The sequence below is a fragment of the Simochromis diagramma genome, unplaced genomic scaffold (assembly GCF_900408965.1).
Source record: "Simochromis diagramma unplaced genomic scaffold, fSimDia1.1 OVJJ01000176.1, whole genome shotgun sequence".
NCBI lineage: Eukaryota > Metazoa > Chordata > Actinopteri > Cichliformes > Cichlidae > Simochromis > Simochromis diagramma.
This window is the reverse complement of record NW_024386892.1, coordinates 6,557,289-6,573,739: the sequence shown is the minus strand read 5'-3', so window position 1 is coordinate 6,573,739 and position 16,451 is coordinate 6,557,289. Positions and strand designations below refer to the sequence as shown.

The window sequence follows — 16,451 nt, the reverse complement described above, 5'->3', positions numbered from 1 at the left end:
GTACCTGCCTGGTTTCTGGCCATCCCTGCTTCCTCTGATCTTTCCCTCTTAGAGTTCATTAAAAAACACTCGCTCTCCACTGCAATCTAACCGGCTCTTTGCATCACAGCTACTTTTTTTCCCCCTTTAAACCAATCTGTATCAACGTCTGCTTCTCTTTATGTAATCTTTCCTTCACTTTGGCAAAAAGAAAACAACAACACAAATACCACCAGCCATCTTGTTATCACAAATACTGAAAAAAAGACTTTTTCACGTCTTCCCCTCATCATCTCTAGTTTGCTCTCCTCGCCATCTGCATTTCCTCGTCCTCTCCTTCTCTGACTTCACTTCTCAGCCTCACAGTGTATCGAGCAGAACGAGGCCTTGGCGCTACTGTTGTATAATGTTATTTACATTTCTCAGCGGTAATTAGGCCGATAGGGGAACGGTTGTGATCCCACAGTCGATTAAGAAGAACGAGGAGGGTGGGGCGGTTGTAGGTAGAACATAGGTCACACAAAGTACAAAGACTTTTTTAGGCATAGTGATGTCACCATGAACTCAGTGCCTCCATCAGGTTTTGGGATATCTTCTAATGTAGTCAGAAGTTTAAAATTAAATTGAATAAAAATGCATAATATAAAAATCGACCGCAATAATTATCAAAATCGATTTATACAAATAATATAATAAAATAACTTAAACAATTAGTAAAATAACAAAAATAAATAATCCAAATGATAGTTTTCTCAAATTTTGGAATTACTCACATTTATATAAAATGAATCAATACAAGCACTAAATAAAAAAAAATCCTATAAATATTATAAATCAAAGAAAATGGATGGACGGAGGTTTTTACAGTTATCACTTTAGAAAAAAAAATATTTCAAATTAGCACAATCTCTCTTAGACAGACAGACACACAAACACTTGCATAACCACGTTCCATGTATTCATCACCAAAGATTTGTGCACGGCACAACATGTCTGGACAGGCTTGTGTACCGGAGGCCTGCAGGTAGAGGCCACTGAAGCGTCCCGTCCTTAGACCTCACCGAGTTAAAGGGACAGACCTGGTTACTGAGGTGAGATAAGAGTTTTTTTCGGGGGGTTCTTTAAAAAAAAAATCCTAATTATTATTTTAAAGTGAAGTAATGCTTCTAGCTTTGTATAACCTACAAGTAATTAGTAGGCTATATTAAAAGTAGCATCTGCAAAACCAAGGCATGGTTGTCATTTGGACAAGGGTGGACTGGAGATGAGTCAGGGCCTCAAGTTGAGGACTTCAAATATCTCAGGAACTTGTTAGAAGTCGGGAAGAGGGAAGATGGACTGAAGGCAGCGTCTTCAGTGCAAACAGTGTATCAGTGCGCTGTGGTGAAGAGAGAACTGACCATAAAGGAGAAGCTGTTGATTTACTGGTAGATCAATGTTCCTTCCCTCACCTATGGCCATGAGTTTTGGGTACTGATCAAAAAAAATAAGATTGTGGATACAGGTGGTGAAGCTTTCTCCAAGAAAAAGGTTGAGAAGCTTGTGATTGGGGAAGGTTCAGAGGGAAGCTGCTATGTCTTTGCATAGTAAGAAGCCAGTTGACGTGGCTCAGGCCTTTGATTAACACACCTCCTGAACACATCCTTAGTGAGGCTGGAGGAGGTGGCTGAGTAGAGCGAGGTCTAGGCGCCTCGCCTTAAACTCCAAGTAGTGGAAAACAGACGGATGGTGAAAACACCACAAGGAACAGAAATCCTTCTGCAGACACTTAAAATGAACGGCAGAATAAATCTCTTGGATTAAATTCTTCAGTTTAAATCAGTGCCACATTGTATCGTCACGGTCAGACTAGCACACTGAGTCGATACAGATCAGCCCAGTGAAAGGCTGAGTGGAACTGGCATTTTGCAAGAGGCGAAGAGTGACACCGCTGCTGTGTCTGTGTCATTGTAGATGCAGGATGTAAATGTGGGCTTGTTTACAGAGCATTCAGTGCGTGTTCTAAGAAGAGTGAGGTGGGAGGGTGAGGGGAAGTAGATGGGGTCAGTTGGGTGAGGCAGGTGATGAAGGTGGGGGTTACACAACATATGGAATACACATCACTGATAAGGATCAAAGCTGTTACATAAGAATCGCAGTCCCTTTGTCTCAATCAAGAACACAGTTTCAATAACTGCTGGTGGGTGTGTGTGTGTGTGTGTGTGTGTGTGCGTGCATGTGTGTGTGCGCGCATCCGAGGATGAATCTGATAAGAAAAAAATAGGAAGAACAAAATAAAGACGAAATAATGCAAGACACAAATACGCAATGCAGTCTCGTCTCTATGACGTTTTCTATCGTTCTCTCCGTCTCTGTCGACTCCACACACGTTTGTGTTCGCTTTGGAGGAAAATAACAGGAATAAATAAATTGAACAGGAAACGCCATCAATTAGTGTAAGACTTTCCAGAGCATTCAGAGAAAATAAATACAGATGCAGCTTGCAAAATATCTTCTATGCCTCCTCCCTGACATATCTGGCTCCCACCGGTCCCCTGCAGAATTCCAAATTTTTCACTGCATATCTTGCAATGTATGTTCAAACATGAGAAGTAGAAGCAGAAGCAGGTGAAATAATCTCTTTACCGGTGTGTCATAATTCTCTTCCTTTCAAACATTTTTTTAATTGTCTACTTCTTCTAGATTTTTAACTATAAAGAAGGTGATTATGGTGACACTCCTCCTTTCAAAACATTAAAAAAAGGTCATGCAGCCCCCTGAAATGTCTTAAAAATAGTATGTATATGGATCACTGGCAGCAGCAAACACACCTTGAGAAGCTACTCAATTGATGGTCTGTTGACACAGAAAAGGAAAAGAACAAAGAAGCGCTGTTTTATCAAAGAAAGTTATTCCCGAAAGTGAGGTCATGTTGCTTTAAATGAGAAGGTTAAGGATTCTTTCACACTTCTGACTTTTTACTTTGATGTTAACCTAACTTTGAGGCACGAAACCTCCCCTGAACTTCGGTCCAGTGACGACAGCTGGACCAGATCACAAAACTTAAAGATGGTTGGTTTCAATTCTAGAGTGGATACTTAACTGAAACTCTGAAAAATGTTGATTCTTTCCAGATCTCTTCAGAGATGATGACAGAAAGAATGGAAGAAAAACGATACCACGTGAAGATAAGGAAACTATTTCAGCAAACCAATCCCTAAAACAATGTAGAGAGCAGCAAGAGAATAAATCCATGCATTTATTATTTATCCATCCACTTTTGCAGATAGGAAGCTACCTGCTGAACTGACAACAGTCTATGTCAGAGGCACAACCTTCTATAAACTGAGGATTCCACATAAGTAAAGTTCAGTGGTGTGGTATGATTGAAATATGAAATATAACAAACTGAGAAAAACTCACATGCAGTGGAACCTGACCATTAATGTGAATTATGTATATAATGTGTATGTATATCATTTTGACCCTGTGTGGATTAGAAATAATTCTAAATATTGTCAAAGTTGTGCACCCGATTGTTTTATAAAACCATAAAAGTTAAATGCTATAGAATCACTCCACCCTGCAAAAATTACATACCCCCCCCAAAAAAAATCATAGAAAGCCTAAAATTACCATGACATCTATGGCCGTGACAAGTGTCTGTGAACTTGTGACCAGAGCTATACAGACAACACACATATGCAGTATGTGTATATTCCATTTCCTGTCAAAACATCATTTCCTGGAACATAAGCTGAATTCTCAGAAGTAGGCTTTGTTAGTACCTGTAAGAACTGCACAGCAAGTCTTCTAAAATAAATGCCTCGTTTACAGCAGACCTATAGTGTACAGTGCATGTAGTGAACATATAGTGTAACTTTTTTAAAGACTGTTTTAACGACTGAAACCAATATATTCAAATGGCACCTTCAGGACCTTCAGCTGAACTCAAAGACGTTTTCACGCATTTAATCCCAGCATCTTATCTGACCTTTAATCTGTTATTTCTCTTTATTTTCCATCTTCCACAAAAACTTTGCATTTGTGTTATCTCATACAACTGATTCCTGTCTATCTACATGAACATGAAATGGCTATTTTTCACTTTTAAGACACAAAGGTCAGTAATGGATCAAATTATTTTGCCGATCACACCAGACACCAAAGTGTGAGAGATATGCATCATAGGCTTTTACGATTTTACGGCTCCTGTGTGACCAGGCTGAACTCTGGATGCTGGTGGAAGAACTGGGATGGGACAGAGCCAGCAGGCTGTCTTTTCTCACATGTTGGACATGATGGGAAATTCTCTGCATCAGATGCATCCTCACTACTCAAAAGACTCTGTTTGTTTCAAACAAGGGTGTGAACCAGCAACGTCAAACATGCGGACCTAAGAACAAAAGTGCACTGGATTGCTTTTTGAAAAGTGTGAATAAAAGCAGAAAAGTCATTTATAACTCCAATTTTCTAACTAAGTGCGCTGGTAGTATTGATGTGGGGTCACTAGTGTTGCTAAATAGCAGTGAAAATACATGCACATTAAAAAAAAAAACTTCCAAATGTGAAGTTGCATGGGTTATAAATAAGCAGCACAGCAACTTTTGTAGATGTACTGTGATCCATAAATTTTAATGTGCATGTATTGGCACTTTTTCAGAGTAGAAAAATAGAGATTTTTAAAGTAGAGATGTTTATCTTTCATCTGTTTGGTAAAATGATGGTTCATTAAAGGTGAACAATGGTTGGTCTAGACCATTTGAGGTCAAATTGAGCCAACTACAATGACTTTGACACCCTTGGTGTTAACTTTAAATGGTCTGGTAGAGCGTGCAGGAGGCAGAACACATGGCGTTCACTCACTCAGTGTAAATTCACTGGACAGCTGCCTCGGCTTTTCACACATGGACATGATTAGACTTTAAATTGTAATTCGCAGTAAAGAGGGATGGCAAAGCATTTATAAATCCAGCAGAACATTTGCATTCTCGTACTCAGCTCCACCAGGCTGTGAAAGTGCACACATGAAGGCACATTGACACTGATGAGTGGTTTTAGCTATTTCAGGAAAGAGCTGAAGAGATGCTGTATTTGTAAAAAAAAAAAAAAAAGGTTTCAGCTTTTTTTCTTTTAAATAACAAAACCTCTCCAACTTTCATGCTTACCTCGCTGACTGTGTGTGCAGCTTGTGTAAAGCACCTGAACCTCTTCAGGTTCAAGCTGATCAGAAAGAAGTTTGCACCTCAGCGGATTATGTGTCCTGCTCTCTTCTGCATTTTAGAAAGGACACACCTGGAAGTAGCTTTATCATAAATACAAACGCTCTCACACATGTGCATGTACAAAGCCACTATATGGTTCCCGACAGGAACATTTATGTAACGCACAATAGACAAAACATACAGAGGTCTGAAAGGACTGCCCATGTAGGGGCGTCCCACCCACGGCTGCCCTTTGTGTGTCTGTCTGTCACAGCCAACTTAAAGTATTGATGGATAAAGACGCTAAAAGTGGAGATGATGAAAGCAGAGTAACCTGTGAATGAGGGAGCAAGAAGACTGAAGACTGGTGCTTCGCTGCTTTAGTGTTAAAGCTGCTTGAAATATTTTCTTAAAAGTCTTTCTTAGATGCCTGTTTAGCAGCACAGTTCATAAAATGTTGCATTCAGCAGATATAAAACATGACACCTGAAGACGATTTGATCCAAAACACAATGAGAAGTTGTGATGTGTTCTGAGAAGTGAATACGGAGAAGTTCTCTTATTATAGTTCTTGTATAGGCTGACTGTCTTGCTATAGTTCTCTCAGTCTGTTACTGCTCTGGATGTGTTTACAAACCTACACGGCATGCTTAGCTGTTAACACGTCCTCCTTTAGGGCCTATTTAACCCAAAATAATGAACCTAAAATACAACTAGGTCAAGGGGTGGACAGGTAATGGCCGTTTTCACACATGAACTTCGAAGTCCGAGACGATCAAGTTGGGATATTTTCTCCACAAAGTCACTTAAATCCTAAATTTGAGCCACCTCTCATTCAAAATCATCTTCTCAGAGATGTCCAGGCAGCTTCCAACAATGAAGCGATTTTTGGATCACGCTCCGGAGGTCCTGGTCTGGCACCTCTGATATCTCTGTGGACCTTAAACTTGCTAGCATCAATGTCTTTTTCAAACAGACAAGACTTTCATGTGGAAAATCGCTGCTGGTTATGAGAACTGTGCGTCCCACTACAACTGAGAATTTTTCATCATTTTGCTAGACCTACCACATTGTAAGGGAGGATTTTTTTTTTTACTTTTACAGGATTGTGCACTAAGAATTTGTACCCCAGGTTAAGTTGTTGGGGTGTTACTGCAGCATCCTGAGGGAGAACATTTGAGCATGTCACAGTTCCATCTTGTGTCAGCACAGGGCACAATGATTATGCAACCCACATTCGCCTTTGACCTCTCACCCAGATATGCATCCCTGTGACTTTGTCCACTTTCTGAAAATAAGTTTAAGGTTTGCTCATTTGACACTGAAGTGAATCCAGCAGACGTCACAGCGTAACAAGTCCAAGGGCCAAGGTGGCGTGCTTGAATGGAACTTCAGTTGCCTACTGTCTTTACAGCAGGTAAGGGTTTTGACGTTTGGAGAACCATCATTGAAACGTTTTGATCACACCTCACTTCATTTGCACTGGTGGAAACACTCCACGTGGTTTAGCCAGGAGGCCTAAGGCGAGGAGCCTGAGTGTGAAGGAGGCACGTACCTCCCAGTGGTAAATGCACCGGACTATTAGCAGCACCATTTGTACCTCTGAACAAGCCAACATCACTCAGGCTTTGTTCTAGGAATAAGGCAGGTTAAATATCAGCTAATGTTCTATCCAACATAATCCCCTGCCAAGCAGAAAAGTTCACTGCTGCAGTGTACGTGTGAACACAAGATGTACGCAGTTTAACCCAACAATCGTTTTTCTATTAAGGAGAGGGGAAGAAAACAAAAGGAAATTACAAAAGAATTAACAGAAGACTGCCTAATGGTTTTTCTCAGGTTTTAAATGATCTTTTATCCCCTTTACTAATAATCTAATAAGACTAAATAATCAAACTTAGAAGAGCAGTAAAATCTTTTATCCTGAACATGTAAGTTATTTTTATCTTATTTCTTCAAATTCAAGATGCAGCAGAAACAAATGATCAAAGATTTGGATTAAAGATGTTCAAAAGAAAAACAGCAGAGAAAAAGCTCGAGAACAGCCTGCAGTTCGATTCAGTTTTTCCTGTGATGTTAAAACTTGTCAGGTGAAAGTTTCCCTCTTTTTTTAAATTTTTCTATTTTCATTCTTTTTAATCTGTTGTACTTTTGAAGTTTTCATCAAGAAACAAACTGCAAATGTTTCCTCCAAGAGAGCTTGTCAGCTTCGATGTACGATGGTACAGATTCTAATTCCAATGCTGCCCCCTGGAGGTGCAAATAATGTCTGCATGTTTGTGTGCGTATGTGTGTGTTTGTGTGTGTGTGTGGGGGGGGTCCCTACTTTAGTCTGGAAGCAGCAGAAGAGCTGTGTCAGATAGGGGTGTCTCCTGGCCAATGCTAAGATCCGTTTCTCAGTCATGGTGCAGTCCACGTCGTCATCCTGCAGGATCACGTCTTTCTTCAGCACCTTGACGGCATAAACCTCGTCTGTGCCCTTCATCTCCGCCAGCATCACCTGGTCACATGACACAAACTCGTTTGTGTTTTCTGGTCCATCCTTTTCACTGCACATCTTACTGAATTTCACAAACAGAGCTGCAGAGGAAGTGAGCCCACCTTTCCAAAGCTTCCTTTCCCCAGAACTTTGATAAACACAAAGTCATGCAGGTTCATCCTCTTGGCCTCTGGAGCGCTGTGACCTTTGACCTCGCCATTCGCCTGACTTTCTTCACTTTCCTCTCCGACGCTGTTCCCATCACCTCCTGCGTGCGTGTCACACGTTACCGTGTCCACAGACGAGGAGGAAGACAGTGGGTGTGTTTTGTGCTCCTCTCCGCGGTGGTCAAATGACAGAGCCTTCCGGATGTTCTCCAGCTCCTTCACGTCTGCAAGAAACCAAGAAAAATAAGAGCTGTGCTGTGTGTCTCCATTCTGTTTGCTCTTCAGAGTTTAATAGTCAGAAAATGTGCCTACCCTGATCACACGGGGAGGTGGGGGCAGACTTTGAGCGATCGTCTTCTATCTGAGGGATCCCTGATAACGGCTGCTGAGGATCCTGAGCCTGAGTAAGCTGTTCACAGAAAACATGTCCCCATCAACATTTTCATCAAGAACTTATGATTGACGGTCGGTATGTTAACACCACATGCAGGCGACAGCGAAAACGCTCATCTCAAGGCTTCATAACAGGACTTCACACAGAAGCTGTTGACACCATAGTGCGTAGATCCATCTTTTAAGTACATGGTTTTTGAAGGACACATCCCCAGTGGGTACGCCCCTCAATTAGTTTCCACTGTTTATTCAGAAAAACCTTCTTTAAATACCATTAAATATAAAATTTAGAATAACTCTAAAGCCTCTTGAGAACACTCTGGCATATTTCCAAACCTTTTTCCGTCTCTGGGCGCTGTTAGAGATCTTGTCTGGAGTGACTCCGAGGTCAGACAGGACTTTAGCGATCCCTCTGGCATCAACGCCACAGTTTGGAGCTACGTTGCTCTCACAGCGTCTGTGTACGTTCACCTTACAAACTGGGAAACAAAGCAAGAAGAGTAAGAACAGTTTCAGAACAGATTCTAGAAAGAGTTTATCCGAACGATAATATACAGACATCTTTAATTTGCTTACAGTTGTATTAACTAAAGAATGTCACGTGCTCACTTGTACCTTTACACTGGAGTCCCTGTCGCATCAGACCCCACAGCAGAGACCCACAGTGGTCACAGAAGGTGAGAACTTTAAAGTTGTGGATGCTGAACTTGTGCGGGACATTAACGCTGAATCTCTGAGACCCCACCTGTAGGATGCACCAAAGGACAGTAAGACAAACCTGCAAGGATCTAATGTTAGAGTGGTCCCTGAACTTTCTAAGAATCCGTGCGTAGGTTGTCAAAGTGTTTCACATCCGTACCTCCCCGACCATGTCATCCTGCTTCTTCATGCCGGCACATTTGGTAATGATCAGCTCGTGGCAGCGCTTGTGGACAACACAGGTGCACACTGCAGCAGGTACACACATACAACGCACGCATTAACGGGTTTTACGCGTGATTAAAGTGCAGCCACTTGTAAAGGTAAATATTGTCTTACCTTGACACTGATAGCCCTGCTTTCCTAAAACCCCCCTACAATCAGACAGAGATAAGAGAAATGTTAAAAAAAAAAAGTGTTGTGGACTGCTGTCTTCATATTTTTTATATAATTTAAAAACTTTGATTCCCTTTTTCAAAGTTTATGTCACAATTTTAGAAGATTATTTAAGCTGTATTTAATAGAAAATAGAATATCTGATTGTTGCAGTACTTTGATTTTGAAGGTCAAGCTTTATTGCAAGCCCCACAAAGGTTATGAGTGAACATCAAGGTCTGAATGATTATAAATCTCTTAGTAATGCTGGAAAACTAGTCCATTAATTTGTTACATCAGCTTCTACCAGGGCCTAGAAAAACAGCTTATCTTTCACCTGTATTAACTTCTCTTTACTTTGAATTTATAATCAGTCTTTCACAGATAAAGTCCTGAATGATGAGGACTCATTGTATTTGCTCAATGCAAATACTTTTTTTTGATTTGTCTACTCTGTTCCAAAGTTTGGGTTTTGTCCTGTTTGTTGCCACTTATCTTTTTCCTGCTTAACTAACTACAGCAGGCGCTTAAACCTGAGGCTGGTTCGACTGGAAGTGTCTCCCATTTAAAAGGGAGTTCTTTCTCAGTTACGTCATTAACCAGTTGTTGTGGTTGTTTTTCTAAAACCGTGTGTCCTTACTTCCAATTTAAAGCAAATGTGTTTCACTTAATAAAAGAGAAAGAAGCGCAGCTGTTAGCCAGTTTGTGGAAAAAGCCTTTTTGTGTTTAACATCATGCAAATTCTGAAGCATCTTCTCTTTCTCCTTTGGCTTTCTTTGCACACATAAGGGAAGGTAGAGGTTGAAAGTTTTCCTCCTTCTAAAATTCTACCAGGAGGATGATGGGAGTCTAGTATTATTCTTCGGCAAGATTCAGTGGATTCTTCAGCCTCTGCAAAATGATGCAGTCTATGCTGGTTTCCGACACATTTATACACGGCCAAGAAACGAAAAGTGGCGCTGTTCTCAAACCCACTGAAAGGGCGTATTTTTCAGAGATTATTTCAGGATATAACAGTGAGCTTACACAAAAATTAAACAGACTCCTTGCAGTTTTTTTGCTGATTCACCACATCACAGACCCTGACCACTCGGAGACCGAAACACAGCTCCCTTGTGATTCTGATTACACATCAAACGTTCTTTCAGAGCGCAGCTGAAAGCGAGCGGAGCACCGAGGCCACATGGTTTCCATGTGAGTGAAGCTAACAGCCATTTGTTGGGATGGAAACAAACACAGCTGGCTTTGTTTGTTACTCCCCACTTCACAGCATCCACTGTGCTTACGTGTAAACAAGAGAGCAGGTTATTACTGGGAGAAAATTGGGTTAAGGAAGTGAAGCAGTGAACACACATCAGTGAAAGGCAGCTATTGTAAAACTGATGTTTACATACAGCTGGTCAGTTAAGAAACTTTTTCTTTATTAACCTATCAACACTTCATACGTTCACTCTCAACCACCCTTGGCATTTTCAGTGAGAGACTCTGGATTCATTAATCTTTGATAGAAGGACTCGCAAATCACACAAGTGAGCCTTGCTTTCATCTCTCTGCACTGCTGCCACATTCCCGTCCTGTCTTCAATGCAGACACACTCTCATCTGCAGTTTGTTGATTATTTTTCTTTCTTTATTTACAGGTTTCTTTCTGCCGACCTGTAACGACTGTGTGCATATTAATCACTCTATAGACATGAGCGTGCATGTGCTTCTAACCAGATAAAGTCCCTGCAGTGCGAGCAGTACGTGGGCTGTCTCAGGTAGGTGGCCATGAACTTGTGTCCGTTGACTTGGTGGACTCTCCGACGGACGGCACCTTGACGCTTCCTGGGACGCATCCGCTGTCGAAACACACGCTCCTCATTTTCGGTAGAGCCTGCCGCTGCTGTACGAAAACACAGCAAAAATACAAGAAGGATGTTATGTTGTGTTACGGTTATGGTTTTATTTCCAGTCTCTTCAGTAAGCCAAACTAATGTGAATAAGCTCCATTTATTCCGCTTTTTGATAGTCAGTGCTTTATAATCTTGGTTACTCATGCTGGCATCTCCTATAAATGAGCAATACCTGCACGATTGATGATAAATAAAAACTGCATTTCCAACAAGTAGCCAGTAGATGGCAATGACACTACAGGGCTGGCAGTGTGTCCCTTTGGTGACAATCAACGCATTAGTCCTTTTTCCTTAAACCAAGTCCCAGTGTTTGTGACCTCTGCTTTTCTTCTGGTTTAATTACTCAGGGGTTTCCCAATGGAAGTGCAGAGGTTTCAGTTACTGCCTGATCTTGTTAATTACACACACATTTCATAGGATGAGTAAGTGAGAGCGGAAGACAGAGAGGTAAAGGAGAGGTCAGTTAAAGTCAAGTAAAGAGGAGTAAGGGAAAAGAGCAAAGACTTAGGTTGAAACTTTGTAGAAATAGAAGTGGTGAGAAATAAAAATAATAGAAATGAGGTCATTTGTATTTATTAAATAGGCCAAATTGTTCAATTTGATGTGTTAATACACCCAGATCTATCAGATTGTGCCATTTGGATAGAAGAACTCCATGTGGACTTTTCCCCCCCGACTACAAGCATTATCACTCACAACTAAACTCCGAGTACTGTGTGTTACATTCCACCTGACAGTGTGTATATTTTGGAGACGACTCAAACTCTCCGCTCACTGAGAATGTTTAAAAAAGGAACAATTGAATAATTCAGTCCTGTGATATAATCGATTTGCATTTTTGATATGACCGACGCTGCGCGAACATCTGTCTTCCGACTCTGTCGGCCACATGTGCCGTCGAGTATGCATTTCCAGTTTCCTCAACAGCCGTGGCTTGAGAACTCCAAACATCCTCTCTCTTTGATCTTACATTATTCAGCATTCAACAACGCTCATCGTGTAGGAAAGTAAAGCAAAGAGCAAAGCTCATCTGGGACCCTGACAGAGCAGCTGCTGCCAGTGACAGCCCAGGCTCAGCTGATATCCTTCAACACACCCAACTGGACAATCTCAAACAGGGAAAGCTATTTAAGCTACTGCAGCATGCCCATCTGCAAGCTGCTCTGCACCCCAACCCCACCACATCTCCCTCTTTCCATTTAATGCTCTGACTACATCAGCGTCATATCTGCTGTCACTGATGCTTGTTCTGTTCTGCGCTTTGTTCTCAACTTTTTTTTCCACTGGCAACACCTGCAGCACTTTATCTCCCTCCCTCTGGAGGAATATGAGTACCCAATGCTCCCGCAAATACATGAACTTGAATGCATGAAAACTTGGTTTGCTATCTAAAAAAAGACACGTCTACATCAACTTACATGGAACCTGCTGAATGCTATTACGCTTAATGATTCTTGTTCATGTATATCGCATGTTTGCTCATGTATTTGGAGGTTTGAGAGATTGGCAGTGAAGCATTTTGCCTCTCTCTCCAAATACTAGAGCCAAACATGTGACAGATCGTTACACTTATTTCTATTTCTTCAAATTAGGGGAGTTCCTGGACTAATCTGATAGTTCTTTAGGTGACAGAAAGAACATTAAGAATATTCGAGTGGTCTAAAAGACAGAAGACACTTAAAACTGAGCAGATTGTAAATGCACAGTTTCCTGCGTAACCATGTGTAACCATTCTGACCAGTATAATGCTGGTTAGTGCGGTCATAATCGGTTTACTTTCCACCTGTGCTCGATTATGACTTCCATTCAGATAGAGTGGGAGAGAAGGTAGTAGCAAGTGGGATGATGACATCTTCAAACGGGTAACTGTTGTTGTAGATTAATACTATAAGAATAATATGTTTAACCGACCAGTATTTCTGGATATGACTGGACATGCGCATGCCTGTTTTAACACAGTGTTAGCTTATAATGTGCGATTAATCACCATTTAAACTACTACAATCACAGTTAAGGTCAAATACAACAGTTGTCATGTCTTTTAGAGCTTTTTTCTTGGAGGTCAGAGGCTCGAAAAGTCTGGACAAGTAAAATACATCAATTTCAAAGTCATGATGTTACAAAAAAAGGAGATAATTAGTATCCAGAAACATGAAGAGATGGATTTTTTTGGGTGAGTATTTCACATTTTGCTGCTATGCGGTGGTAGCTGACGGAAGACACTAAAAGAACAGAGAAAGTGAGAAAGAAAGCTACTGAAATAAAGACATGGACAACAATGCTTTAGCTGGGGGAGAATTGCAAATCACAATCTGAAGTAAGAACAGAACAATTTAAGAGCTGTGGTTAAACTCACGTGCAGTATTTCCCATTCAAATTTGGCTGGTTTGTGTAACTTAGCTTGAGTTCTGCTGTGTTTTCTCAGAGTGAACCCCAGTGATTGTGGTGATGTACTAACTGACCGTCTAAATGCTCACACTGCCAGAAGATGAACTTTCCTCTGGTATCACCACCTTGTCAAACTTTACATCTCCAGCAGCACTACTCTCTAAGCCTCAAAGACTTAGTCTACATTCCTTCCTGCCTGTCATGTTCTGCTTGTCATCAGTCTTACTCCTTCAGCCCCTTTGCCATCAGCATCGCCTAGCAACTGATGACTGCTGCCTGGCAACAGTGTTAGACTTGGTGTCTTACACTAGGGAAGGAGTCAGGGTTGGAGGTTGGCAGCGGTAGAAAGGTTGCTCCTCTGTCATGTCCTTATGACCCCAAAAGTTAGACTTAAGCAGGCCAATGCTTGCATCGTACTCCGAGCTCTTTTACCTTTTTTGGCTTTCAAAGTCAGGAACATATTGACAGATAGTCTCTGATATTTGTTGAGATGCAGCACACTAGTATCAAATGTTACCTTGAAGATTAAATGCCTGAAGAATTTTGTGAATAAATCTGAACATCATCTCCCTGCCATGAATGAATTAAATCTCTGAATCCTGAAGGATATCTGGATGCAGATTCATTTGTGACATTGTCTGAAGAACACTGGCCTGGTGTCCTTCAGCTCAGTGTTGATGTTCAACACTTTTAGGCTGGGCAGCGCCAAGCTTGCATTTTCATGCAAATGCATCCACAGTGTTTCAAGTAATTTGGCAAATGAATAGTCAGACAAACCAAGTAATCACATTACATCCTGGGTGAGTGAAGGAGGTAAACATAACTGCAAAGCTAAGTTATGTTTATCTAAAATGTAGATATTTATTGTTGCAAGGATTTTAGTCCAGAGGGCCCGGTGCCGCCAGTGTCCGGCAGCCTCGCCTCTGTCAGTGCGCCCCAGGGTGGCTGTGGCTACAATGTAGCTGCCATCACCAGTGTGTGAATGGGTGGATGACTGGATGTGTAAAGCGCTTTGGGGTCCTTAGGGACTAGTAAAGCGCTATAAAAATACAGGCCATTTACCATTTACCATACTGGCACGATATACTGGAAATGTTTTGGCTCCACATCCATGATGTGAAGCTCAGACTCCTCAGGCCAGGCAATCTAATCTTCCTTTTTTGGTTTTGGTGAGCATGTGCAAATTGCAGCCTCACTTTCCTGTTCCTCTTCTGCTGCTGTTGTTGCCCATCTGTTTCAAGGTTTGATGAGTTGTGCCTTCAGAGGTGCATGCTCACCTGCATACCTTGACTGTAATGAGTGGTTATTTGAGTTACTATTAGCTTCCATCAACTCAAAGAAGTCTGCCAGTTCTCGTCTGGCGTCTGCCATCAGAAAGGTATTTTCACTCAGAGAACAGCTGCTCACTGGGCATGTTCCTCTATTTTTGGACTATTTTCTATAAACCCTACTGAAAGTTGTGCAGGAAAATCAGAGTAAATTAGCTTTCTCTGAAATAGTGAGACCAGCCCATCTGGCACCAATGATTATGCCACGTTCAAAGTCACTATATCACCTTTCTTTTTTTTATTGTGTGCTTTTTTTGTGTGTGGCTTTATTTTGAGCCCCTACTCTATTAACCTATTTCTATTCTGATGCTCAGTTTGAACTTTGAACAGCAGGCTGTTTGACCATATTCCCATGCATAAATGTGCTGGTTTCTGCCATATAAGCAGCTGAACAGGTGTACCGAACAAAGTATTTGGTTGGTTAGTTTATGTTGCATGTATTTGGTTAATATGATTTTTTATCAATAAATTATCAATAAAGAACTCACTAAATTGTTGTGTGTCCTGGAGGAAGCCATAGTCAGTGCTGACTTGTAATTTTATTTTATTTTTTTGCTGTTGTTATTGTTTCTTGTTCTGTTTCATATTAATGTTAATATTTAGTCAACACAAAAGTGAGGTGACCCACTACTATCAGTATACGGTATCCCGTGTGCCAACAGACAAGTCTGTGTTGAGCATGTGCATCTTAAGCATCGTTTTTTTCATCACTTTCACAGAAGGATAGTTTAACAGATGATAACAAAAAGGGTCAGAGAAAACACACACATTACACTTGATTTTAGCAGCAGAGTATGACCCTGGAGACAACAAGGCTTTGTGAGAGAGAGAGAGTGTGTGTGTGTGTGTGTGTGTGTGTGTGTGTGTGTGTGTGTGTGTGTGTGTGTGTGTGTGTGTGTAGGTGTAGCTGCTTCCACAACCCCGTGCTTGTATTAAAGCTAATAGGCTGATTGCTGCTCTCAGGCCTGACAGTTCACCCATGTCTTCTTTGCTATGCAAACACATTTTAGTAATGACTGCAATTGCAGTAGATCACAAACACACAGGCACATAAACTTACTGTATGCCACTGCAAAGAAACAACAAGGAGCAGAGTCCCAGCAGGCAATATAGCTTTAGAGTCCATTTACGAAACACAGAGGGAAAAGGAAAATTAATATTTCCTGCAGAAAAACCTAATGAGACCTCTTTGTCACTCTCTACTGATCTCCCTCTCAATCACTTTCAATGATGTAAATGGTCCATTAGCGAACACTCCACTTTACTAATCAATTTATCACCCCACAACCACTCCCCTTCTCCTCTCGCGACCTCTGGATAACTCCCTTTCTGCCTTCTCTCTCTCAGTCTCTCCAACATACCGTAAAAATGCAATTAGGTACAGATTAGATGTACCAATGTTAACTTTTCACCTCTGGTTCAACATTCTGTTAATAGGAGGCCCAATTGAAAAGCTCCACAAGTATGAAGAGAAATTTCAAAATAAAATTTTCTACAACAAAATGATTTGCAATATCACTGTATTTTGCTAATTTACGTGCACATATCACTCAGTAGTTACATCTC

General features: G+C 41.1%; 1 protein-coding gene across 1 annotated transcript in view; it reads right to left on the bottom strand.

Annotated features, from left to right (window-relative positions):
- LOC120734953 (protein kinase C epsilon type-like) overlaps window positions 1-16,451 on the bottom strand; it is an 89,535-nt gene that overhangs the window by 35,412 nt on the left and 37,672 nt on the right. The window contains exons 3-10 of the mRNA XM_040034082.1: window positions 10,991-11,159; window positions 9,240-9,274; window positions 9,061-9,149; window positions 8,817-8,946; window positions 8,538-8,680; window positions 8,121-8,217; window positions 7,764-8,032; window positions 7,489-7,662 (exon numbers count right to left, since the gene is read on the bottom strand). Coding sequence (XP_039890016.1) covers window positions 7,489-7,662; window positions 7,764-8,032; window positions 8,121-8,217; window positions 8,538-8,680; window positions 8,817-8,946; window positions 9,061-9,149; window positions 9,240-9,274; window positions 10,991-11,159 — 1,106 coding nt within the window. The remainder of the gene's footprint in view (window positions 1-7,488; window positions 7,663-7,763; window positions 8,033-8,120; window positions 8,218-8,537; window positions 8,681-8,816; window positions 8,947-9,060; window positions 9,150-9,239; window positions 9,275-10,990; window positions 11,160-16,451) is intronic.